This window comes from Marmota monax, unplaced genomic scaffold (genome assembly GCF_021218885.2).
Source record: "Marmota monax isolate L192 unplaced genomic scaffold, Marmota_monax_Labrador192_F-V1.1 WCK01_AAM20220418_F8-fsc00070, whole genome shotgun sequence".
Taxonomy (NCBI): Eukaryota; Metazoa; Chordata; class Mammalia; order Rodentia; family Sciuridae; genus Marmota; species Marmota monax.
The window spans coordinates 9,862,851-9,889,088 of record NW_026692116.1 but is presented as its reverse complement, the minus strand read 5'-3'; the positions used below and the strand labels follow the sequence as shown (position 1 = coordinate 9,889,088).

Sequence of the window (26,238 nt, the reverse complement as noted above, 5' to 3'; positions counted from 1 at the left end):
TCTTAGAGCTATTCATGGAACTCAGTGAAGCACTTGTATTTACTGGTTTATTATAAATGACATCGCAAAAAGTATGGATAGAGAAGCATATATGAGGATGTATGGAAGAAGGGGTATGGAGGGCATGTCAGCCTCCAGGAATCTCCATATGTTTAGCTATCCACTAGCTCCCTGTGCTTCTGGGGCTTTATGGAGGCTTCCTAATGTAGGCATAACTGATTAAATTATTAACCATTAGTGATCACCTTAACTTTTAGCCCCTTTCTCCTCCTTAGAGGTTGGAAGATGGGGTTCAAAGCTCCAGCTCTCTAACACTGTAGCTACCTAGGGGCTGTCAGAGTACCAAGAGAAAATCATTTGGAGATTCCAAGGATTTTTATAGTTGTATGCCAGGAGACGGTAAAGAATATCACATATATATTTTTGCAGCATTACACTTGTCCTGCATCAACTTGCTGCATACATAATCTCTCAATGGTCAAATTCTAGGATATTTCTAGTTCTGATCTCTCTTGGACTGCAGATTGTGGGTTCCAGTTGCTGTTTGGTCTCATAGAGATGAGTGTTCTTGGATAACATAAGTCAACATCTTTAAAACTGAACTTATTACTATCTCCTGTCTTTAATTCTTTTTATTGCATTGTCACTATCTCTGCCTTTTCTTATACCTTCATTATCTGCTCTTGCATTGATATAGGACCTCTCACTATCCTTCCTGCCCCCACAATTATCCCTCTGCATTTTTTTTTTTTTTGTAGTGGGGATTTGAACCCAGGGATGCTTTACTAATGAGCTACAACCTCAGTCTTTTTAATTTTTTCTTTTGAGACACGGATCTCACTAAATTGCTTAGAACCTTGCTAAATTGGCTGAGCCTGGCCTCAAATTTACAATCTTCCTGCCTCAGCCTCCTGAGTTGCTGAGACTACAGGCATGCACCACCACTCCCAGCAGCATTTCATTCTTCACACAGCTGGAATTCTCTTCCCAAGACAACTGAGATCATGTCAAATATATCCCCCAAACTTTTGATGAATGTTTAGTAATAATAAGAAAATTGTTTTTCTTTAACATGGCTCCCAATACTCTTCAAAGCCTTGGAAAATACCCGTTGGAATTTTTAGTCTTAGAGCTCTCTCCCCTCTTTATATATTTTAGCTAACAAAACTATTTCCTAAAATTTTCAGGTTTTTTTATACCTGTTGTCTTAAAAATTTCTGAGATTGGAAAACCTTGCCTTTAATCTGAGCTCTACTTTGTCCTCATTTAAATATGCATATTCTCTAAGGTCTGGTTAATTACTGTCTTTTTGGATAAGCTTTTTCCAATTATCTGGCCATTTATAATTTGTCTTTTCAGAGCACTTTTCCTAAATTTCTATTTTGTCATATTTCCTGTACTATTGTAACTGTCTTCTCCACTGAGGAGACAGCCATATTGGCGCCTCCTCAGCCATATTGGAGCCATTTTTATTTCTCCCTTAGTATCCATCACCAAATTTTCTCAGAGTGTTTTCTCATAGGATTTTAAATGTTTGAATCGAGAGGGTCAAACTTGGGGAAGAGCTTCAGTTCATCCTAGGGATTTGGTGGAACTTTTTGTTGTTGACAAGGTGTCTTGCCATGCTGGTCTTGAACTCCTGGGCTCAAGCATTTCTCCCATCTCAGTCTCCCAGGTAGCTGGAACTACTGGCTTGTGCCACCACACATGAAACTGGTGGGACATATGATGTGTGGTTCCAAGCTGCACACTTGGAATTTCTGGAACTGCATGGAGCTTAAGATTGTGGTAACATCTTTTCTTAACTTTTCATTTGAAGTAATGAGGACTGAGTTACCCATTCTCTGTCTTCCTCTTACCCAATATTTGGGGAGACTCCTTGTAAGTGACTTCTTATCAGTCTGCCTCAAAAGCAACTGTTTTATTGTATTATTAAAAAAAAAAAAGAAGAATTCCTATGTCTCATTCATGGTAGATATTCTAGAAAACACACATTGTTTTTTTTTTTTTTTTTTTAATTTTTTATTGTTGGTTGTTCAAAACATTACAAATTTCTTGACATATCATATTCCACACTTTGATTCAAGTGGGTTATGAACTCCAACCTTCACCCCATACACAGATTGCAGATTCACATCAGTTACACATCCATTGATTTACAAATTGCCATACTAGTGTCTGTTGTGCTCCGCTGCCTTTCCCATCATCCACCCTCCCCCCTCCCCACCTCTCCCCTCCCCTCCCCTCCTCTCTCTCTACCCCCTCCACTGTATAACCCTGAGGGTCTCCTTCCATTACCGTGCAATTTCCCTTCTCTCTCCCTTTCCCTCCCACCTCTCATCCCTGTTAAATGTTAATCTTCTTCTCCTGTTCTTCATCCCTACTCTGTTCTTAGTTACTTTCCTTATATCAAAGAAGACATTTGGCATTTGTTTTTTAGGGATTGGCTAGCTTCACTTAGCATAATCTGCTCTAATGCCATCCATTTCTCTGTAAATTCTATGATTTTGTCATTTTTTAATGCAGAGTAATACTCCATTGTGTATAAATGCCACATTTTTTTATGCATTCATCTATTGAAGGGCATCTAGGTTGGTTCCACAGTCTTGCTATTGTGAACTGTGCTGCTATGAACATCGATGTAGCAGTGTCCCTGTAGCATGCTCTTTTTAGGTCTTTAGGGAATAGACCAAGAAGGGGAATAGCTGGGTCAAATGGTGGCTCCATTCCCAGCTTTCCAAGAAATCTCCATACTGCTTTCCAAATTGGCTGCACCAATCTGCAGTCCCACCAGCAATGTACAAGTGTACCCTTTTCCCCACATCCTCACCAGCACTTGTTGTTGTTTGACTTCATAATGGCTGCCAATCTTACTGGAGTGAGATGGTATCTTAGGGTGGTTTTGATTTGCATTTCTCTGACAGCTAGAGATGGTGAGCATTTTTTCATGTACTCGTTGATTGACTGTATGTCCTCCTCTGAGAAGTGTCTGTTCAGGTCCTTGGCCCATTTGTTGATTGGGTTTTCATTGTTATTTTCCATTTCCTCTTCCTGTAATGCTTTGGCGAGGATGTTTTGAAGAGATGGTTTTCTAGCTGCGAATTCTTTAAACTTTTGTTTATCGTGGAAGGTTTTAATTTCATCCTCCATCCTGAAGCTTAATTTCACTGGATACACAATTCTTGGTTGGAACCCATTTTCTTTCAGTGTTTGAAATATGTTATTCCAGGATCTTCTAGCTTTCAGAGTCTGTGTTGAAAGATCAGCTGTTATCCTGATTGGCTTACCCCTAAATGTAATCTGCTTCCTTTCTCTTGTAGCTTTTAAAATTCTCTCCTTATTCTGTATGTTGGGCATCTTCATTATAATGTGTCTAGGTGTGGATCTCTTATGATTTTGCACATTCGGTGTCCTGTAGGCTTCTAGGATTTGGGATTCTGTCTCATTCTTCAAGTCTGGGAAGTTTTCTTGTATTATTTCATTGAATAGACTGCTCATTCCTTTGGTTTGGAGCTCTGTACCTTCCTGTATCCCAATGACTCTTAAGTTTGGTCTCTTAATGTTATCCCATATTTCTTGGATGTTCTGCTCATGGTTTCTTAAAAGTCTTGCTGAGCTGTCTATGTTCTTTTCCAGTTGAAATACTTTGTCTTCATTGTCTGATGTTCTATCTTCTAAGTGTTCTACTCTGCTGGTAGTATTCTCCATTGAGTTTTTAAGTTGGTTTATTGCTTCCTGCATTTCTAGGATTTCTGATTGCTTGTTTTTTATAACCTCTATCTCCCTGTATAGTTGATCCTTTGCTTCCTGGATTTGTTTGCGTAATTCGTTGTCGAAGTGATCTTTCATTGTCTGATTTTGCTGTTTAATGTCTTCCTTGATACTCCAGATCATCTGAAGCATGTATATTCTGAATTCTTTATCTGACATTCCATCTGCTGCAGCTGTTACCTCTTCTAAAGTTGCGTTGACCTTCATTGCTTGTGGTCCTTTCTTTCCTTGTCTTTTCATACTGCTTGCGTATCTTTCCTGCAGGTGCGGGCGGTGGCTCTGCTCTCTCCTTATTCCAATTGGGGTGTCGTGGCTACCACGCCAGCAGGTCACTGGGCCTGTTCTGGGAGCTTGTGGCGGCTCTGTTCTGCCCCTACTCCAATTGGGGTGACCAGTGTACCACGCCGGCAGGCCACCGGGCCTGATCCGCCGGTCGGTTGCAGGTTTGCCTACCCTGCAGGCGCGGGCGGCAGCTCTACTCTGCCCCTACTCCAAATGGGGTGACGTGTCTGTCGTACCAGCAGGCCACTGGGCCTGTCCCGCTGGTCGGTCGCAGATCTGCCCACCTTTCGGGCACGGGTGGAGGCACTGCTCTGCCCCTACTCCAATTGGGGTGTCGTGACTACCCTGCCTGCAGGACGCTGGGCCTGTTCCTGGCAAGGGAGGCGACTCTGCTCTGTCACTACTCCAATTAGGGTGGTGTTTGTACCACGCCGGCAGGCTCCTGGGCCTGATCCGCCGGTTTGTTGTAGGTCTGCCTACCTTGAAGGCGCGGGCGGCGGATCTGCCCTGCCTCTCCTACCACGCCTGCGGACCCCTGGGCCTGATCTGCAGGTTGATCACTGGTCTGCTCACCCTGCGGGCACGGGTGGCGGTTCCGCTCTGCCCCCCACTCCAATTGGGGTCACGTGACCACCACACCGGCAGGGCCTGATCCGGGCGTGGGAGAAGGATCTGCTCTGCCCCTACTCGAGTTGGGGTGATGTATGTACCACACTGGCAGGCCACTGGGCCTGACCCGCCAGGCTGTCACAGGTCTGTTTACCTTGCAATCGCGAAGGGCGGCTCTGCCCTGCCCCTCCTACCACGCCCATGTACTACTGGGTCCTGGGTCTGCCCACCTGGCGGGTGTGGGTGGCGGCTCCGCTCCGCCCCCTCTCCAATTGGGGTCACGCGGTCACCACACTGGCGAGCCGCTCGGCCTGTTCCGGGGGCTGGCGGCGGCCCGGCTCCTTCCCTCTGGCTCGAGGACAAATTGAGGAGACTCGGGTGACTGAGCCTCACCCCCCTTACCAGGAGACCAACTGCTTATGTCACCGCTGGTATTGATGAAGATCTCTCCTCCACCGCTTTCTGCTGACATCAGATCTCTGCCATGTTGGTATCCTATGCGAATGGCAGCATTTCGTTCCCCTTGCCGGGCAACCCAAGCAACGGGTGAGTCCTGACCAGCCCTCAGCAGGACCCGGACAGAGACGCAGTTTCCGCGGGCTCCTAGCCCCGGTCCAGGGAAGTTCCGGGAGCCGGAACTCGGCCGCTCCGTGCTCGGTGTAAGCTCCTATAAGTGTAAGCTCCAAGAAGCAGCCCCCGCGGGCTCAGTTCCGGGAGCCGGAATTCGGCTTCTTAGTGCTTGGTGTTTGCTCTGATAGTAGCAGGGTCCAAGAAGCAGCCTCCGCAGACTCCGCAGCCCTGAGCCAGGGCAGTTCCGGGACGGTTCCGGGAGCCGGAACTCGGCCGCTCCGTGCTCGGTGTAAGCTCCTATAAGTGTAAGCTCCAAGAAGCAGTCCCCGCGGGCTCAGTTCCGGGAGCCGGAATTCGGCTGCTTAGTGCTTGGTGTTTGCTCTGATAGTAGCAGGGTCCAAGAAGCAGCCTCCGCAGGCTCCGCAGCCCTGAGCCAGGGCGGTTCCGGGACGGTTCCGGGAGCCGGAACTCGGCCGCCCCGCGCTCGGTGTTCACTCCGATAAGATCAGATTTTAAGAAGCACCCAGGCGCTGAACCCTAGCAATCTGTCTGCAAGCTGCAGGCGAATTGCAGCCTGAAATTACCTGTTCTATGGCTGAATGAGCTGCGGTCAGTCGAAAACAGGTATGGTGACGTCAGTTTACCAACATGGTGGCTGCTGGCCTCCTCTGTGGTCTGACCGGTGTGGAGAACCGAGATGGACCGCTTCCTTCCCCCGTCTCGAACCCAGAATTCAGCCCTGAGTGCGGTGCTTGCGCGGCTGGCAGAAACTGCAGCACTGTAACCCTGCGTCTCTATCCCAGCGCTTGCTGCAGACTCTAGCCGCGGGGCGATTTGCTGAATAAGCAGTGTTACCCTCCGTGCGACAAACCTCTTGCGTTTGAGTCCCCGTAGCCGATCCTCGTGCGATGGAAATCCTTCCTCCAGGTTCCGGCGCACCCCACTATTGCTGGAAATTCCTAACAAGATATCCTTTAGCCGTCCTGACTTGTCATACTCCCACACAGTGAAGCAGCACACGGGGGTAATGCACTCCCCTCGCCGCCATCTTCCTTCCCCCTCTCATCGAAAACACACACTGTTTAAGATCAGAGTTCAGCAAGCTTTTTCTTTGAAGGACAATACAATTATTTTAGAGTTTGTTGGCCATGTGTTCTCTGTCACAATTACTCAGTCCCATTGTATAAATGTAAAAGCAGCCATAAGATATACGTAGTGGATCAGTGTGGCTGTGTTTCTGTAAAACGTTTATGGACACTGAATTTGAATTTAAGATATTCTCATTCAAAAAAATAGTCTTTTTTAAATTTATTAAGTCATTTAAGTTTGTAGATACTATTCTTATCCCATGAGCTGTATTAAACAAGCTTCAGGTTGAATTTGATCTACAGGCTTTAGTTTGTCAATGCTTGGTTTAAATCATTTCTGTTCTAAATTTCTTTAGTAATTCTGATTTAACTCTAAAGTCATGTAACAGAGAATAATTGCTTGGCTAAGATTATGTCCTTGGGAGTCTTTAATTAAAAAGTGGAACATGTTAAAATACATTTGAGTCTGAAAGTAGAGAAATATGTTGGAATTTCACAGTAGAATTTATAGCAAAATCATTTTAATCTGATAGTCTTGGATCTTATTTAAGAAGTTAGTTAGTGATGAGAGCTGGGTGTGGTGGGGCACGGCTGTCTTTCCAGCTACTCAGGAGGATGGCTGGAGTACTGCTTTAGCCCAGGAGTTCAGGGTCAGCTGGGCCTTATAGAGAGACTATCTCTTAAAAAAAGGAGAAGGTAAAGTGGAGGGGGGAACTGACTGAAGCACATGAAGGACCTAATGAGATAACTTATGGTCTACAGATGATAACTTAAAATGAAGATTATTTTTTGTACATTACTTAAAGGTACTTTGAAGTTGCAACCTGCCCTCTAATAGTCACTTACAAGAATAAGATCTAACTTTCTGAGTTAAGGTATATTAGAAACTAAAGGATAGACAAGAGTTATAGTGGCAAAAAAAAAAAAAAAACTTCTTGAGATCAGATATTTTTGTCTCAATTTTATAACATATAATCTATTCACTGTATGCATTATGTAGCAATATCTCTTCCATCTTAAAAATTACCAAAAATATCCTATATGATGTGGTGTATTCCTAGCTATTAAACTATGTAGTACATAGATATTTATCCACAGGTAAATATCTGGAAGAATGTTCATGGTAAGTTAAGTGAAAAAGAGGTAACAAATCTGATTAAGGAAAAAATAGGTATAAATACAAATAAATTTGAATATACACAAACACCAATAGTGGCATCAATTAGTGGTGGATTTATAGACGTATAAACATGTTAGATGCTTAATTTTTATTTATTTATTTTTGTGATGTTTGGAGCTAATTCCAGGGCCTTACACATGGTAGGCAAGCACTCTACCACAGAGTAACATTCCCAGCTCCAATACCTCTATTTTTTTTAAATATTTGTTTTTAGTTGTCAATGGACCTTTGTTTTATTTATTTTTATGTGGTTCTGAGAATTGAACTCGGTGCCTCACACATGTTAAGCAAGCGCTCTGCCACTGAGCTATAACCCCAGCCCTGCAAAACATTTATTTTGATCTTGTTTCACACTGAAATTTGAGTGCTTCTATATTCTAAGAAATTTTAAGTAATAATTGGACAGTTAGTTCTCTACAATTCATGATTTATTTTTGAGTTGGCAAAGTATGTCTAAAAGCATCAAATAATATTTGATTAGGGATTCTTAAAAATACCTTTAAACTTTTATCACTTGCAATTGTTTTTCAGGGTAATGATGATGCTTATTTGTGTATCAATGAAGGTCAGACTGTTCATGTACAGCCTGCACATTTTTCAGGGCGAAGTCACCCTGTAATGGACTCTAGGGTGAGTGTGAACATTCTGGGAACCTCTGCCTGGCTGTGTACCTTCCTGCTATGTGGCTGTCACTGGCATGGCTGTGCAAACATAGTCTTTGACCCCCACAGTCATCAGCTTAACCCAGCAAGGGCCTGGCAGCAGCTTTTCTCTCTCATAGTGATCTCTGAGAAACTTCTCTGCACTTTAGAAAGCATAAGTTTCTCTTATAGGAAAAGATGAAGTCTTGCTTATGTCACTTAAATGCTTGTTGCATCTTATAAAAAGGTATTTTATGGTTTGTTAACATGGTCAGAGGTTTTGCCCCTTTTCAAAAGTTTGCAGACAAGTATTTTAAAGAAGAGACTTATGTTAGTGACAGCAGTTATTTCTTGACTGGTGAGAAAGAGGAACATGTATGGTAAAGAATGGTGCCTTGGGCAATGTCATTGTGTGCCCATTGTGGCATCTATGCCATTTCTGTTGAGGAGTTTCTCTTTCACAGGGCAATTGACCAACAAATGAGCTCTGAAGAGCAGTAGCTATTACTCAGTGACATAGCAAATGGGGTCTGACTAAGAAGTAGCTATCACGTAATGACATCACTGTGCATAGCTTTCCCATGGGCTTAGACTCCCTCAGGTGGCTTGGAACTTCTCCCCACCTACAGGTTGCATGAGGCCACTAGGGTGTTACCTGTTAGCTTCTCAAGTATTTTTGACTGTGTGCTAGTGCCAGATGGAATTAGCACATCTGCAAAAATTTCTAACCTGGGTAGAGGGACTGTGGGTTTCTGGCTCAAAGTAAAAATTATATTTCTGCCAAGTGGGATAAAGACAAACTGGGAGAAAATGCTTCTTGTACTCTTCAAAGAGGAAGTGCAAAAACAATAACATTGCAGATGAAACATGCACCTATGATCTTAAAGAAGGAAATGAACAGGATTTTGAACATATTATATTTGCACACCTTTGGGAAGTGCTGAGAAGACCCATTGTGTGTGTTTGTAGGATCCTCTTGAGGCTGTGGCTTGGAGGTTGGCGGATGGTGTTATGCAGTGTTCTTTCAGAAGAAACATTACCCTTCCTGGGGTTAAGAATAGATTTGATCTAAACACAAGCTACTACATATTTCTAGCAGATGGTACAGCTAATGATGGTAAGTACATGGATAAAAACTATTTTTGCAAGTTCTTTTCTCTTCTTCCCTTTCCTCTTTTTTTTTCCCCCAATGACTTTGTAATTGCTCATTTTTAGGTACACACTTGTGAATAAGGAGTTTTAACCCTTCTCCATTTTGCCTGAAAATCTGACTTTTGGTTAACATAGCTTGAGAACTACATAGTGTCAGCTGGGTACAAGGCAACATGGCTTATGATCAGAATGTTCTCTGGTTGCTAAAATGCATTTGGACCAGAAGAACTTTAAATACCTTGAAAAAACAAAACAAAACATATCTTTAGGTTTTCCTGAGTACAGTGAAATGAGCATGTCTTGGTGGGGATCCTAGAAACAGTGCCTTTGAAATTGTAATAAATGTTGACTCTTATGGGAAAACCTGCCCAATATCAGTCTCATCTCCTTAGACCTGAATTTTGTCCTGGAGTTGGGGAGGAGGTAAAGAGAAGGCTCCTGAACAGCTGAATGAGCGGTTTGAAGACTTCCCATGGAGAAGGATGCCTGGCACTGCCTTGCTGGTGTGGTGTATTTCCTGCCCTTCATCTTTTCTCATAACTCTGATGCACCTTTAGATATTTGAATGCTTACTTATCTTTAAAAACTCATATGAATAGAACAGTTAGATTTTGTTTAAGATCTTGGCAAATGATACTTTGAGGACATTCAGGAAATACCAGGGTAGTATTTAGTCACTCATCTTTAGAGAGATACAGTTGCCCTCAAGCTTAGAGAATGTAGCCTCTTTGAAAATGATGAATGTGGGCATACAGAATAGAAAGTCAGGGATCAGGTAGAAGAAAAGGAGGAACAGGAAAGGCAGAGCAGGCAGAATTGTGAAAAGCCTTGAATTTTTATTATGTGGTTTAGATTTTCTACAATTGGTAAAGTGGAGCTTCAAAAAGTTTGAGGCAGGATAAAGTATCTTTTCAGTATTAGAGAAAATTTAGGAACATTTGTAGATTAATTGTGGGTGACATATAGTTATATTAGTTAAATCATGTAATCTTATTTGCACCAGCAGCAACAGTTTTGGTTTGAAAATAATTTCTTTGTTAAATGATAATAATGGATAAAATTACTCAGTGTTTATAGAGTGTCAGTCAGTGTCTAAGAATTTTACATCGAGTATTTTCACATTCATAAAAAACAAACTAGATATGTACTATTATTATTATTCCCCTTCTCCTTCTTTCTTCTTCTTTTTTTCTTTTTCTTTTTTAAAGTGATGGGGTTTTGTTATGTTGCCCAGGCTGACCTTGAACTCCTGGACTCGTGATTCTACCTCAGTCTCCCAAGTAACTGATATAACAGATGTGGGACATTATGCCTGGCTGTTAGTCTTTTTTGTCAAAGGTTCTTGCCTCTTTGTTGTTCATCTGTTCTAGATGAACTTTAGAAATGATTTGTCAAATTTAATAAAAAATTTATTGGTTTTGATAGAAATTGAAATGAAATTTTAGATTAATTTGGAGAATAATGACTTCATAATAATAACTTCCTATCTGAACATATTAGGATATCCTTCTTATCTAGATTCTGTATAAGTAGGGATATTTATACAGTAGGGATATTTCAGTGAAGTGTTATGGTTTTATTCATGTATTCATATAGGGCTTATGTATTTTTTGTTACTTTTATCCTAAGTAATAGTTTTTTTCTAAAACAACTATTATGAATGAGATTGTTTTTCATCCATTTTCTAGTTTGTTGGCTTTTAGGAAAGTTACCAATTTTTGAGTATTCATCTTGAATTTAGCCACCTACTCTTTTAGTTGATTTTCTTAGGTTTTCTGGATATATGTGATATATGAAAACAGCAATAGGTTATAGCCTGTTTTCTTTCTTGTCTTATTGCATTGTCTCATTTTCTCAGAACAAATATCCCAGAATAATCCTCACATTCCTGGGATAAGTCTTACTTGATCATGTTTTATTCTTTTAATATATAATTTTAGTTCACTAATATTTAGTTTAAGCTTTTTCCATCTATATTAATAAGTGATTTTGGTCTATGGTGGGTGAATTGTATGTGCATTGTGTGCTTATGTGAATTCACACATACTAGTTTGGGTATCAGTGTACTGCAAATTTTATAAAATGAACTCTAGAAGAGTTTAAATTAAAAAAAATTAAAGTTATAAAAATTATTTTAATGGTAAGTGGAACCCATATATGTAACAGTCTGAGTGTGGATGAAAATACTTGGCTTACTATAAAAAAAATTCTACTATTATTCTGCAGAGTTACTACTTCTTTGTTTAATTTTTGTAATTCTCTGTTTTCCCAGAAATTTATCATTTTCATTTAGAGTTGGAATTATTTTTGGCTGATTTAAAATTGTGTGTAGTTATATATACTATAAGTATATATTGGTAGCTATATCACCTTGTTAATTTCTAACATTTTGATATTTTCTTTTATCTGATGGTTAGAGTTGCCATAAACTCAATGGATTTTATTGACCTTTATGGATTCATAGGTTACATTTTGTTGTTTTAAATGCATGTCAAATTAAATGATGGCTTTAATACTTTGTCTTTACCTTGATTATATCTATGTGTTTTGATATGACATATTTTCATTGTTATACATCTCTAAGAAGACTTGAGATTTTAGTTTTATTTCCTATTTAACCAGAGAGTTATTAGAAAGAATAGTTTATATACATTTATCTAGGTGAATCATTTTTCCTCTAGACTTTTGTTATTTTTTAGTTTTGCATTTTGGTCAGATGATATAACATGTAGCTTATATAATTTTTTGGAAACTATTAAATAGTCTGTGGCCTAATATATATCAGGCCATAAAATATTTATTTTGTTTGTAACAGAGGTTACTGTGTATGTGTTAATCAAATTTCTTAAATTATTTCTGCACTTATATAGTATTCTAAAAATATGTATGTTCCATAATTTATTTACTCATTCTCCTAGTGATGAACATTTTTTTAGTTTGTTTACAATAATCACAGCATAAAAAAGTTGCTGTGAATATTCTTATTAATCTTTGGTTAAAAAAAAGGTCTTTCTATAGGATAGATTCCTAGAATGAAAACACACACACACACACACACACACACACACACACACACTGAATAATTCTATACATTCCCACATTTAATTTTATATATAATAAGTACAAATAAAAACACTAATAATGTGTCCTCAATTTGTTTATGTCACAGTCATTTCGGATTTTGATTTGTGAGTCAAACTCAGTCTGAATTGACCGTATGCCAAAATACCTTATCACCAAGTTGCTTTTGCTTTGTCTCTCCACCCTCTTCTCCCAGGTTCAATTTTTGTTAGTTTATTCTAGGATTTTAGATGTAGGTGATGGCTAATAATTTGTAGATTTTTAAAAAATATGTATTCTCTTTCAAGAATTATATTTGACATTTTCAGGGTTTGTGACCATGATAGTATTGTTTTGACTTTTTGCTTAAGTCATTTCTTGCACAACAGCAGATCTTTTATCATAAATTTTCCATTTCTAGCTCTTGTTTAGATTCATCTCTCTTGGTGGATTGAATTATCTCTAATTATTTTTTCAGAAGGAGAGTGTGCTCTTGCATATATCTTTTATGCTGCTTTCACAGATGAATGACCTCTCTGTAGATATTTAATTATTTTTTATTACCTTTAGAAAGATTCTTTCTCCTCTATATCCATCCCTCAAGTCCTTCTCTCCTGAGAAACTAATTCTTTATTATCTTAAAAGTTTAAAATTTTTTTTCAGGTCAAATTTATAAGCACTCTCAGCAACCTTTGATTACATATGAAAAACATAATGTGACAGATTATCCTAAGAACATAGGGGGATCCCGATCTTCACTCCTTTTGAAGGTTCATGGTGAGATTCTTGTGTGGAATTATTAATACTTTATGGAATAAACTTACTGATGACTAAATGGTAGCAGGCATAATTTAGCAAATTTTCAAAAATATTTTATGTTTAATAAACATTTTTAGGTAGATTAATGATCTTAATGCTTGCTGATTTTGATTAAAAAGTAGAAAGTAGGGCTAAAAAAAGTATTCTAGTTGCTTCTAACTGCAGCCAGGGTTGAGTATCACTGAGTTAGTTAAATTAACTTTTATGAGACCATGATTTTTGGCATTTATTTAGGTAAATGCTAATGAAAGAATGGTCTTTGGTTTTGTTTGGTTATGACAGTAGTTTGGCTTCACAAGCGCAGATTTATTGATGAAGAACTGATCAAGGTGTAAGTATATGATGATGATAGGGAAATGGTACAGTGCATAGCCCCCATGCTCTTGACTGAGGAAAAGCACCAGGGAGGAAAGCAACAGCCTGGACACCAGGCTCTCTATCCTCTGGTTCTAGATTGGAACTTGATTCCTTTTGAAAAGTAGCCTGTCTTATTGTTGTAAAGATGGGGTTTTAACATAGGGAAATTGTATAGTGTAAGCATGCTCTTAGAAAACACGAGTGCCTCGGGGAATTTTCCTTCTTTGGTATTCTCCCTTTATATGCTTCAGAGTTATCTACAAATGTCACCACAATTAAGCTTAAGGGGATGAGATGTGAGAAGATTTTGAAATGACTGTAGACAGGCATAGTGTAATGCTGAAGAACACAGTTTCTGAAGCCAGTTTGGGTTAGAATCCTGATTTTGTACACTTGAACATGCTATTTAATCTCTCTGTACCTTAGTTTTCCCATTCAGAAAAATAAAACTGGAATAATAATTGCAAAATACCTCAGAGGATTGTTGTGAGGGTCATTTGGATTAATATGTGGAAAACACTTAGCTTTCTGGGATCATAGTAGGGCCAATGAAAGGTTAGCAGTGGTGGTAAGTGCTGGTACATAGGCTCTTTTTAGGTCGTATATGTTTTGCTGGCTGTTTATACTTTCTGAGCATTTGGGTTGGTCATTTAAGAAACAGCTTAGTTTGTGATGTCAACCATTGTATTTTTCTCACCTGTAGGTGCCTTAATGTTTGTGGCATGGATGACTACTGTTAGCATAGGGGTTCTAATTGCCCGGTTCTTCAGATCTGTTTGGTCAAAAGCTTTCTTCCTTGGAGAAGCAGCTTGGTTTCAGGTAGGTGAGGAAAAAAGTATTTAATGTAATTTACATATTATGTGAACATTACAACATGAAGTGTGTGTGTTTTGTTCTTTTTTTTTTTAATTTTAGCTATTTTGTGGGCTTAGGATCTTATTTTTTCCCTTTGGCTTCCTAACAATTGAGATCAGACAAGATGCTTGATGATTAAAAGACAGCTTTGTGGAAAGGCAGGCTGGATTGTTTGTCCTTTTGTAACATAGCCATTGGGATCCAGGTGACATTATACCTCTGTTTGTGAGGGGAGATGCTAGAGGAGCATTCACCCACTGTCTGAAGAAAGACAAGTCAAGGGAAGCTGGAGAGCGAAGAAAGAAATAGTGATATTTGCTGCATAGCAGAGCAGGGGTCTGCCTTTGGTTTATGGGCAAATGTTGGGCTATTCCTGACTTACCAAATTATCCCTGTGTGGGTGGGAAGAGAAACTGAAGGTGTTCCTTTCATGCTGTCCTTCCCAAAGGATGTGGAGTTAGTCTTCTATTGGGAACATAAGCAGGAGTCAGTTAAGTGCCCTTCACAGCCAAGCAAAACAACCTTGTCTTTCATGGGTCATGGATGACAGATTAGCACATATAGTGGAAGATCAGTGAGTGTGTTTTGAGTTAGAATGAAGATGCTTGCTTGTAGAAAAAAATACTGCTAATGGAATAGTTTTGACTTTATTAGAGGGTAGCCTTCATAGTCATATACATTTGTTGTCTAACCTCATTCCTCCTTACTGGTTGGCAGGGCTGTTTTATCTGTTCTCCCTTGCTGCAATGTGCCTGGCTGCTGCTCTCTGTCTGCCTGTTTTTGTGGTTATGCTCTTTCTCACTTGTATTTACTTGTTCTCCCTCTATTCTCCAATTTGCTCATGTGGATATTCCCAAATGGAAGAGTCTGTGCCTCCTGATTTTCAATTCAAATTCTTTGCTATCTTAAAGTATGGTGTGTATGTGTATGTGTGTGTGTGTGTTTTATAATGACATATATAGATACATTGAAGGTGAGTATACTATCTCCTTTCCCTGGAATAGTTTTGATTCACATAAGTTATCCATAGTTCATTAACAGAGCCTATTTTCACTCTTAATATTCTCTTGAGTTGTACAGTGAATTGTACATTTCATATATTTTTTAGGTAGCTACTCACTGATATCCCCAACTCGTCAGGAGACAGTATTTTCTGTTTCTTTACTGCCTCATGGCACCTGGTCTAGCACTGTGCCTCGTGGTGGAGCTTAATAAATGTCTTTGGGAGGAAATGAAGGACTTGGCAAGGAAGTGTGCTCCATGTGTGAAATTTGCATTCCTGCTGCTCTGTGTGTGTGAAGTCTTAGTAAATACTTTTGAATGCTGAGAATGGCAGCTTAGAGTTTTCTTTAAAGTTTAATGGTATATTAAAATTTTATTCTTATTGACCACAAGCTGTGCTTAGATGTCAGTCAGGTGCAAGCCTTCTGTGAATCCTACCCTGTGATCCTATTCCACCATCGCACTGACTCCTTCTCTTACACGTTTAGCTGCCTTTTTCTCACTTTGTCATCTCACCTTGCAGGTGCATAGATTGCTCATGCTTACCACATCTGTGCTCACCTGCATTGCTTTCATCATGCCTTTTATATACAGAGGAGGCTGGAGTTGGGTAAGTACATCTTAAACAGGATTTTTTTACATAAATCCATTTTGATGCCAAAGCAGGTTTCTGTTTCATTGGTGAATTATGGGTAAAAAGACATTCTTTGTGCATCCTTCTTAATTTTCTTTTTGGGTCATCTGATGACTGTCTTCAGTGCTTGAGCGTTGGGTTGGGTGAGGATGTCAGCACAGATTACCTGGTAATGAAATGTATTTTTAGGCTTCATCAGATGTACATCTATAGCTTAAGTGAGTTTTTCATTATAGAGTGGTGAAAATTGAAAGTGTGATGTTTATGGATCATGAACAACGTAAGTGGTTTCCTCGGACTGTGATTACTACCAAGCTGTATGTTACATCGGTGCTATGTGGCCATCTATGCTAAGTGCTTTCCTTGTGTTTTCAAATTTAAATGCCAGATGAAGTAGGTATTATGAAATAATGCCATATTATAAACGTAGAAACTAAGGCTTATTCCAAATGGTTTAACTCCAGCTCAGACCTTTGCCTTGGCTCACAAATCTATTTTAAGTATAGCTCATGTTTTCTACTGGCATGTTTAGGACATCTCAACTGAACATGTCCAGAATGGATTTCTTGGTCTTTTCTCCCCTTCCTGTTCCACCTGCTCCATTCCCATGTTAGCTGTTAGAGTTCCATCTTTAGACCAAATCTTGGAATTAGTAAGTGTGCTCTCCTGCACATCTCATATCTAATCCATCAGAAAACCCTATTAGCTGTATATTTAAAATACATCCATAAAGCAACACTCATAATTACCATCCCTGATTCTACTGTGTGGATTTGAGCCATCACCACCGTTTGCCTGAACTTTGACAGTAGTCACCTGTCTTGTCACTTCAATCCTTGCTCATATACAGTCTGATTTTCTTAAAGAAGGCAGACTGAATTTTTTTAAAAGAATATAAATTAGATCATGCCATTCCTTTGCCCTGAACTGGTTTCTCTGATGTTTCTCAGTTGTACTGCATCAAAGCCCATGTCCTTCCATTGACCTCCATAGCTTGGCTCCCAGTTATTCTCCTCCTCCTCTCCATTGGCCTCCTTGTTCAATGGCAGACAGGCCAGGCATGCTTTGTAAAGTCTCGTTTTCTGATCTTTGCAAAGATTCTTCCTTAGCTTTCCTCATACCCTCACCTTCTTGAAGTCTTTGCTCAAATAACAGCTTCTCAGAGAGCCCTGTACTCCATTTTTTAAAATATTATTTCATAAAATTTACTTATCTATCAGGCTTTTTTCCTTATGTGCTGTCCACATGCTAGTATGCAAGCTCTGTGAGAGCTGGAACATTTACTGATCTATCCCTGGTTTATCCCAGGCATCCAGAGTAGATTCTGGTACATAATGGTACTTGGTATATATTTAGAAAATCAATGAGTAGGCTTATTGAGAATAGTGACAAGCCTGAGTTCAGAGCCTGTGCTTCCATTGCACTCTTCCAGTTTTAAGACAGAATTTGATTTCACAATTTAATATTTCAGAGTTTACGTTGGTACTGCAGGGTTAATAAGTGTGGATCCTGGATCATAGATAGTACTAGAAAACCTCCCTTCTGCCTTTTAGGTAGTTTATGGATCAGTCAACCTGTTTTTTTTTTTTTAACCAATAAAGTTTGTCTGATATGAATTGAGACATCAGAACTCTATTTTACCAGGTATTTGCAACAGGGTGTTTTAGGCAGCTTTCTCACCACTATGACCAAAAAGACCTGACAAGAACAACATTGAGGAGGAAAAGTTTATTTGGGGCTCACAATTTCATAGGTCTCAGTCTGTCCCAGTCTGCAGATGGCAGACTCCATTCCTCAGGGCCTGAGTCAAGGCAGAGCTTCAGGACAGAAATGTGTGGTGGAGGAAAACAGCTCAGAACATCACACCAGAAGAGAGAGAGAGAGAGAGAGAGAGAGAGAGAGAACACAGATTAATGCACTGCTTGGGTTAAGGCTGTCATAATCCAATCATTTCACCTATAAACATTCTTGAATTGTCTTATACGAGTTTTTTTTTTTTGGGGGGGGATACCTCATATCTAAACCATAACAAAGGGTAACACTTGTTTTGTAATAGTCTTTGCATTTTATGAATAAAATAGTATAGTTGTTCTTCAGTATCCAGAAAGGATTAGTTTCAGGACTCCTTGGGGTACCAAAGTCTGCAGATGCTCAAGTCTCTTATGTAAAATACATATTACCTACAGACATCTTCCTGTATGCTTTAAATCATCTGTAGATTACTTATAATACTTAATGCAGTATAAATGCCATGCAAATACTTGTATTGTTTAGGGAATAACAAGAAAAAAGTCTGTACATATTTAGTACAGATGTAATTATTTTCTCAAATATTTTCCATTGGTGGTTGGTTGACTCTACAAATGTGGATCCCACAGATACAGAAGACTGACTGTGTGAAGGTTAAGGGCTCTATTCATTAGCCAAATTTCTTAGGTTCAAATCCTGGCATCATCATGTATCTCCTGGGACACCTTTGGGCAAATTACTTAACTTCTCTATCCTTTTGTTTACTTATCTATGAAATAGGGATGGCATAGTATCCATCCATAGTTTTTCTGTGTGGACTGGGAGTTGATTAACTGAAAACACTTTGGATAATCCCCAGAACATTCTAAATCCATATAAAAAATTTTGTTGTTGTGGCTGTTATTTCTTAAATTAAAGGTTCTTTAACCTCCATCATTGTGGTTGTACTTTTCTTTGTGTATAATTGAGTCCAAGATCTGAACATGTTTTTATATTGTTCTTTTGTCATCCTTTAGTTCACCTATTTACAAAGATTCCAGCATAGTTTGCACACCACTTAGTTTAGCTGTTCCTCGTCACAACTCTATTGCCCATTGGAGGATGGGAGTCAGTGACCCCAGACCATAGCATCTCTCCAACTAATTATGTTATAGGCTGGAGCATCTTCTCAGCCCTTTTCTCAAATGTTTATGTGAAGTCATTGTTCAGAGCAGTCTAATCCAATTACTTGCTATTTGGAGGAGCATACAGCATCACTAAGGAAGGAATATCATAGAAATTGTTGAGATTCAATGTTGATATTTTCCTTAAGTTAAACCATCTGAACAGAGGAGATAAGCTTTTAGTACAGTGACAAACCTGGATGTTCATTTATTCAACAGATGCTTATTGAGTGACTAAGACTCTACTAAGCTCCAGAGTTGTAGTACCTGCAACTTAGGGAAACACAGAGGTTCACACAAATCATTATGACATGTTGAGATGACAGCTCTTGACATATTGATACCAACTAGTTCTACCTTGTTGCCTTTTATTTTTAGCATCATCATCATCATCATTGAATGTTTAGAGCCATGGAAAAACACTAAGGACACATTTGTATTTATTATTTTTAACTTGAGGATTTAAACTGATGAGATATTGAGACTATTAATATGTCGTGACTTTGTTCAGCATGCAGGTTACCACCCATATCTTGGCTGTATAGTGACGGCATTAGCAGTTCTTCAGCCTCTTCTGGCAGCCTTCAGGCCACCTTTGCATGACCCAAGGTACTGATAGCTTTTCTGCGTAAATGCTCTTACTGTGGATATTCTTAGTTGGCAAACAAATTCCTTTTTGAGTGGAAACATTTTTCATCTTACAAAACCTAGTGATAAATTTTATTTACTTTAAAGAGACTTTAAAATATATTTCAGATATCTAATTCTCAGGCAATAAGCAAAATTACATGCTTTTTATTCTCTTGGGAACTCATTGTCATTCTGTCACTTCTAAGAAAACGGACTGGTTCTTTATTTTGGCAGAAGGCAAATGTTTAACTGGACTCATTGGAGTGTGGGAACAGCTGCTAGAATAATAGCAGGTAAGTAATTGTGATGCCACTTATCCATATATAATTGCTGGCTGTGTATATTTCGAGTTGTAATTTGGCTTAAAAGATTTTTAGATGCATTGGTAATTGGAGTAATTGGTTGTTGAGGAGAAATCAGCCTTAAACATCGAAATCCAGAAAGTAATTTCAAGGGGTAACAATTTAAGTCATTATTTCAGTTTAAAGTTTTAAAAGTGACTTTAAAACTCACCTTTTAACACTTTCTTTTATTTTTATTAGTGTTTACCTTTACCAGTAGAATAAGCTATGCTGACAGGCAAACATTTGAGCAGTTCAAGTTGAGGGTCATTTGTGAGTTGGGTTGAGGAGGGGCTGTTGGTCCAAGCCCTCAGTCTCCAGGTCACTTCCATAGGTTGGTACCTCCCAGGGGAAATGGCTTTCAGAAGGCAGGTATGGTTACCCAGTACATATTGATGCCTTATATAGCAGACCTGCATGCAGACACCTCCTCCCTTAACATTTCTGTGGTCTATAGGATTTAGCCTGGAAGAGGAAGTACAATTGGCAGTGGTGTCCATAGTTTTTCCCCTTCTTACACTGGAGACTTAAAACTTTCTGGAAAGTTTGAATGCCTCTTTCTAAAAGGCAGCTCATAATTTCCTATCTTGCCTGTGTAGTCTTACAGTTAAAAAAAAAAGAATTAATTACTCTTTGGTCTTCAATATTCTTCTTATTCCTCTCACCAATTTTAGTATGTTTTAGTTGATATAATGCTCACACACAATTTTATCTTTTGGTGGGGACCATAATTGAATATAACATTTTTTCTTTTACACTCAGTGGCAGCAATGTTCCTGGGAATGGACTTACCAGGATTGAATCTTCCCCATCCATGGAAAACCTATGCAATGATTGGATTTGTAACTTGGCATATCGGGACTGAGATTGTTCTGGAGATACATGCTTATCGACTCTCTCGAAAAGGTAAAACTGCTCTAAAAGCTGTTCTGTGTAGAATCACTTTTATACAAACTATTGGAATTTCATTAGCTTCTTGGTACTAAGTGCTTGACTGTTACTTGGTACCTCTAACACTTTCTGCTCACAATTCAGCCAGTGGTAGCAGTTGTGGAAATTTTATGCCTTGGTGGCTCTATTTTATTTATTTATTTATTTATTTTTGTATATGTTGGTATTAGAATTTGTGAGTAAAAATATAAAGGAGAGATTTCAAGTTTTAAGGAAGAAGTCCTCTTCATAACTACTTTCACTGTGCATGTTGATCTGACCTGAGCCAGTGCCCATGAGAATTTGGAGTGCCTGGAGTTGAGGGAACTCTGAGAGGAAGGAAGAAGAGATCCAGAGTCGACACAGGGCAGAGCTGCAGACGGATTTTATCTATTTGATAAACTTACTAAGTGCTGTGGCTTAGGTTGGCATGTACATAAATATATAGCTGGGAGGACCTACTTTTATTATGCTTTCAGTGGAAAGCTCTGTTTGGTCTTTGTGACAAGGAGGGTCAAGATGCCTATAGCCACCATAAGCTTAAGTGTCCTCTCACTTTCAGGCAAGTGATCTTCTAAAAACAAAAACTCTTTGTTGTCTAGAGTACATGTTGTGAATCTAGAAGGCTGGGCAGCTTTTAGGAGCCAAATAATGTATCCCTCCTGCCACTTTTGGCTTTTGTCAGGGTTATGTACATGGGATCTCTGAGGACCACTAAATTATGGCTTACTGTTTAAAATACATACATTCTTAAAACTTGGATTGCTATCATATGTTAATTAGCTTGATTTAGCAATTCCACAATGTATACATATATCGAAACATCATGTGATACTCTATAAATATATGTATATACAATTTTAATTTGTTAATTAAAAAAGTAAAATTAGAATGATTTAGATTTTTAAGCTTTTGGTGTGTTTATTGAGTAGGAGAGCTTATTTTAGGTCCTTTGACAGATGTGTGCTGTATTCTAGTATGTCTCAATTTGTGAGAGTCATAAATGTTCAGGAAGTTTGTAAGATTTAGTAACTTGAAACTGGAGAACTTACACCCTGGAAATTGGTGCACACAAAGAATTGGGTTTTATTTTATATTTCTGAGAGTTAGTTTGCCTGCTTAACACTGGACTTATAAACATATGTTGTTCTTGACAGTTGAAATATTGGATGATGATAGAATTCAGATCCTTCAGTCACTTACTGTAGCTGAAGCAGAGGTAAGCCCTTCTTTTCATGTTTATTGACATAAACCTTGATGATGGTACATTATTTTATATCTCAATTTTTCTTTCAGGGCCATGCTTTTAAAAAGATGGTGTTGGCAATTTATGTCTGTGGGAATGTGACTTTCCTCATCATATTCTTATCTGCAATCAACCATGTGTGAGCAAGGAAAGACCTCACTTTTTGTGGGCCGGGTAATAATTATCATCAAACCAAAGAAACATGAATCCCGTACTGACTGCCGGGAGCATACTCTTGGATTCTTATTTAGAAGAGTAGGATCATGTCTAGAAAGGGATTCTGAAGTTCAATTTCTACAGAGCAAGTTCAGGAAGGTCAAATGGGGTATAAACTGATGTCAGACCCTGATGTGTACTTCTGTGTCTTAAAGGCAGCATTATACATGGAGAAATAACTCTCTTATATTCCAAGACTTTTAAGAAACTTAGAATTTAAGAAAACACAAGAACAATTTGGAAAAACAAAATATCATGCCATTAGGATAAAAGGGACATTTTATTAAGGTAAAGATATTTTGGCCTACAAAGCTGCTGTGGTACCTTACAGAAAACATTTTCACTAGATGGTAATCTAGATGGTCTTTGAATTTGTGTTTTGTTTGTTTTGGTACCTGGGATTGAACCCAGGGGCAGTTAACCACTGAGCCACATCCCCAGCCCTTTTTATATTTTATTTAGAGACAGGGTCTTGCTGAATTGCTTAGGGCCATGTTAAGTTGCTGAGGCTGGCCTCAAACTAGTGATCTTCCTGCTTCAGCCTCCCTAGCTGCTGGGATTACAGGTGTGTGCCACTGTGCCCAGTTGGACTTTTTATTAGAAACTATGTTTTTCAATCTAGTTTTCAGGACATTTTATTTCCTCCCTGTATTTTAATGCTTTTCAGGTCAAAGGTGGAAGTGTGATAGACTCCATTGAGGGTTTCATTAACAATTATATTATTAGACTTATAATTTCTTTGTTAGCAATGAAATGCAAGTATACATATTTTGCCTAAATATATTATTTATTTATCGGCAGAGCTGAAATGATAATTTATATGTTATTTTGAGTATAAGTCCTTACAGCATTTGGAGATTGTATTTCAAAACTACCAAAATTCATCCTTTTGGACATATTTAAAAATTATTTTCTTTACTTGTGAAAATAAAATAATATGGGTGGTTTTGTTTTGTAAGAAGCTCCTGCTGTTGTAATGGATTAGTACAGTCAACCCATTCCAATTATGGCCAGGTGTCATACTTGCTATGAGGACTTGTAACCAGCGGGTGGTGCTCTAGTACAAAATACTCATTTGTTTCTCTTGTGCTGTGATTCATTTTAGTACTTAAAACATTATGGGGTGGCATTTTCCTACATATTATCAGCTCTTCTTAATATTCCTTTGAAAAATTCCTGCATTTTTTTGTTGGTTTAGGGCAGTGGTTGTAGAAACTTGAATTAGGGGCTGGTGTTATTCTTTTCTAGTTTCATTTCTGTTTTCTAATTGTGGATATTTATAAGAGTTGTTGGATATTTCCTCTAGCAAATGTATACAATCACCATAGGCAAGGGAAACAAGCAAAATGTACGTTTTTAAGATAAAAAAGCATAGGGGTCATCCTTAATTTTTTAGGTATTCTTTATTTCTTTGGGTATTGTGTTATAGTTTCTGCTTGGTCCAAGAGCCTGATTTCTTTCTGTAAATAATGGCTTAGCTGTCTACCACACATCTTTTGCTGGATGAAGTGATATGGAAGTTTTCTTCTTGTTGCTTATATAGGTGTTCAGCATAAGTAGCTTAGGGCATAGTGCCATGTTACTTATAATCTAAGCATTCCTTGTGAATGTCTATTAAAAATTAATATAGCAAAGTAAATGTGCACTAAAATATTTCAGTTTTTTAATAAGGGGATTAAAAGCAAGACATTTCTCTTAATATGTTATATTTTATATCTGGTAAAGAAAAATTCTTTCAGGGAAAGGTGAGCCTTATTATGTTTGAGTTTTAAGTGGGCTTGCTGGGTTTCAACTGCTGAGGCCGATATCACAACTTTTTGTTTTTCACTGATTCATATGTTGGTGCTATTCTGATACTTCTTCAACTGACATATAGAACTATACAAAGAAATATTTGTCACTTAATCTTAGTAGACCAGATCTTTTCACTAGGACCAAATTATGATTCTTCTACTGATGAATGATTGGTATCCATAAATTACAAACACTTATTCTTTGCTCTTCCGAGGTTTGATTCCTGTTTCTAGGTAGTTAAAAAAAAATTCTTTTGATCTGTGTGATTGTTAAGCTTAAATACTTTATACTTGGTCAGTGTTGCCAAAAACAGTGTGCAAAATCACAAATTTTTTTTTAATTTTTTGTTTAAGAAAGTTGCTCTATAAAATAAAGTAAGTATTTTTTTTGGAAAAAAAATGAAACAAGTTCTAGAAAATTGTGGTTAAGGTAGCATTCATGACTGAGGCTACTTTTTATTTTTATTTTTTTATAGTCTGTGGAAATCAATTTTAAGTGTGCATAGGTAGTCTATAGCATGAGTTACTGAATAAGTGAAGCAAATTCACTTTAGTAGTTAGTTGGATTTATCAGGATTTCTGGCTCACTTTAATATGTGTTAAGTGATACCTCATCCCCTCCACATCTGGCCTCAGTCCAGGATGCCATGGGAAAAAGACAAATATAACAGATGCCAACTAGGAAGCTCCAGGGGAACATGTAACTGTTGGCTGAAATTCTGTTTATCTATATACTCTGGAAAAGCAGTGGGAAGAAAAGAACAAAGGTCTTTGTTTAAGAAAATGCTTTATAGGTGGGAATGAAAGAAAAGATTCTTCTAAGTTCTTTTCAAACCAGATTAGGATACTCACTGTTCCTATCCATATCCTGCTGCTTTCTTCCTTGCCTAGTTCCTACCAAGTTCAACTGTGTACCAGGGTCACTGAAGTTACCCACCTCGAATGGTCTTTCTCTTCCCAGCAAAAGCTAGTTTTTCAAGTTTGGTTCAAGTTCTTACTTCTCTTTGGAGTCTTCTCTGACTCTGTCCAACGTGGGTCTCATTTGTCCTGACCAACAGGATGGTGTGGAATGGGAGGAAGCTCACTCTATAAGTTTAAAAAGGAGTGGGAGGGCTGGGGCTATAGCTCAGTAGTAGAGCACTTGCCTAGCATGTGTGAGGCACTTGGTTCAATCCTTAGCACCATGTAAAAATAAATAAATAAAGGCATTCTGTCCATTTACAAGTACAAAAAAAAAAAAAAAAAAAAAGGATGGGAACAGAAGACCTGAGTATCCAGGTTTGCCTGTAGACTAACAAGCTGCATTATCTGCTGTGAGTCCCATTTATTCTGAAAAACCCGTGAACCCGTGTCACTGAACATTTGTGAGAACTGAGTGAAATGTGCCAGCCAGAGGTGCTTGCTATCTCACTGCCATTTATGCCATCTATGCTGTTTGATTACAGTATTAAACTTTAATAGTTTTTGTCTATAAAATGTGTGCTTTGTGTTATGTAAAATACTTGATGTTTTTCTTGAAGCATTATGTTAAATTAAATGATACAAAAAGACAACCATTAAATGATTCCATTTATATTGGCACTTACAGTGGTCAAAAATTTGTGGAGAGAGAAGGTAGAATGGTGGTTATTGGGGTCAGGGGTGGGCAGTAATAAAGGGAATGGGAGTTGTTTAATGGGTTTTTGTGTTTGGGATGATGAAATGTTCTGGAGATGAATAGTGTTGATGGTTGTACAACGTTGTGAATGTATTTAATGTGCTGAACTCTACACTTCACAGTGGTTAAAATGGAAAACAAAAATAAGTTATGAATAAATAATAAAAAAGGTAGAAAAAAGTGTTTATAGCAGCACTATTCACAATGGCCAAATGATGGAAATGACCTATATGTCCCATCAATGGATGAATGGATTGTAGTGTGTACATACAGTGGAGTATTATTCAAACATAAAATGGAATGAAACACTACTACATACTATAATATGGACCTCACAATATTATACTAAATGAAAGAAATGAGACACAAAGGTCACATATTTATATGTAATATCCAGAATAGGTAAGTCCATAGAGACTGAAAGCAGATTAATAGGAAAACAGAGGATTGATGGCTGGGGTAACTGCAGTCCTTAGGGGTGGGATGGAGAGTT

At 38.4% G+C, this 26,238-nt stretch overlaps 1 protein-coding gene across 1 annotated transcript in view; it reads left to right on the top strand.

The window, feature by feature from the left end:
* Frrs1 (ferric chelate reductase 1) overlaps window positions 1-25,669 on the top strand; it is a 55,031-nt gene extending 29,362 nt beyond the window's left edge. Inside the window, exons 7-16 of the mRNA XM_046462401.2 lie at window positions 8,032-8,130; window positions 9,111-9,258; window positions 13,017-13,130; window positions 14,233-14,348; window positions 15,910-15,996; window positions 19,444-19,541; window positions 19,797-19,855; window positions 20,666-20,809; window positions 21,991-22,052; window positions 22,130-25,669. Coding sequence (XP_046318357.1) covers window positions 8,032-8,130; window positions 9,111-9,258; window positions 13,017-13,130; window positions 14,233-14,348; window positions 15,910-15,996; window positions 19,444-19,541; window positions 19,797-19,855; window positions 20,666-20,809; window positions 21,991-22,052; window positions 22,130-22,222 — 1,020 coding nt within the window. The 3' untranslated portion in view covers window positions 22,223-25,669. The remainder of the gene's footprint in view (window positions 1-8,031; window positions 8,131-9,110; window positions 9,259-13,016; window positions 13,131-14,232; window positions 14,349-15,909; window positions 15,997-19,443; window positions 19,542-19,796; window positions 19,856-20,665; window positions 20,810-21,990; window positions 22,053-22,129) is intronic.
* The last annotated feature ends 569 nt before the right edge of the window (window positions 25,670-26,238 follow it).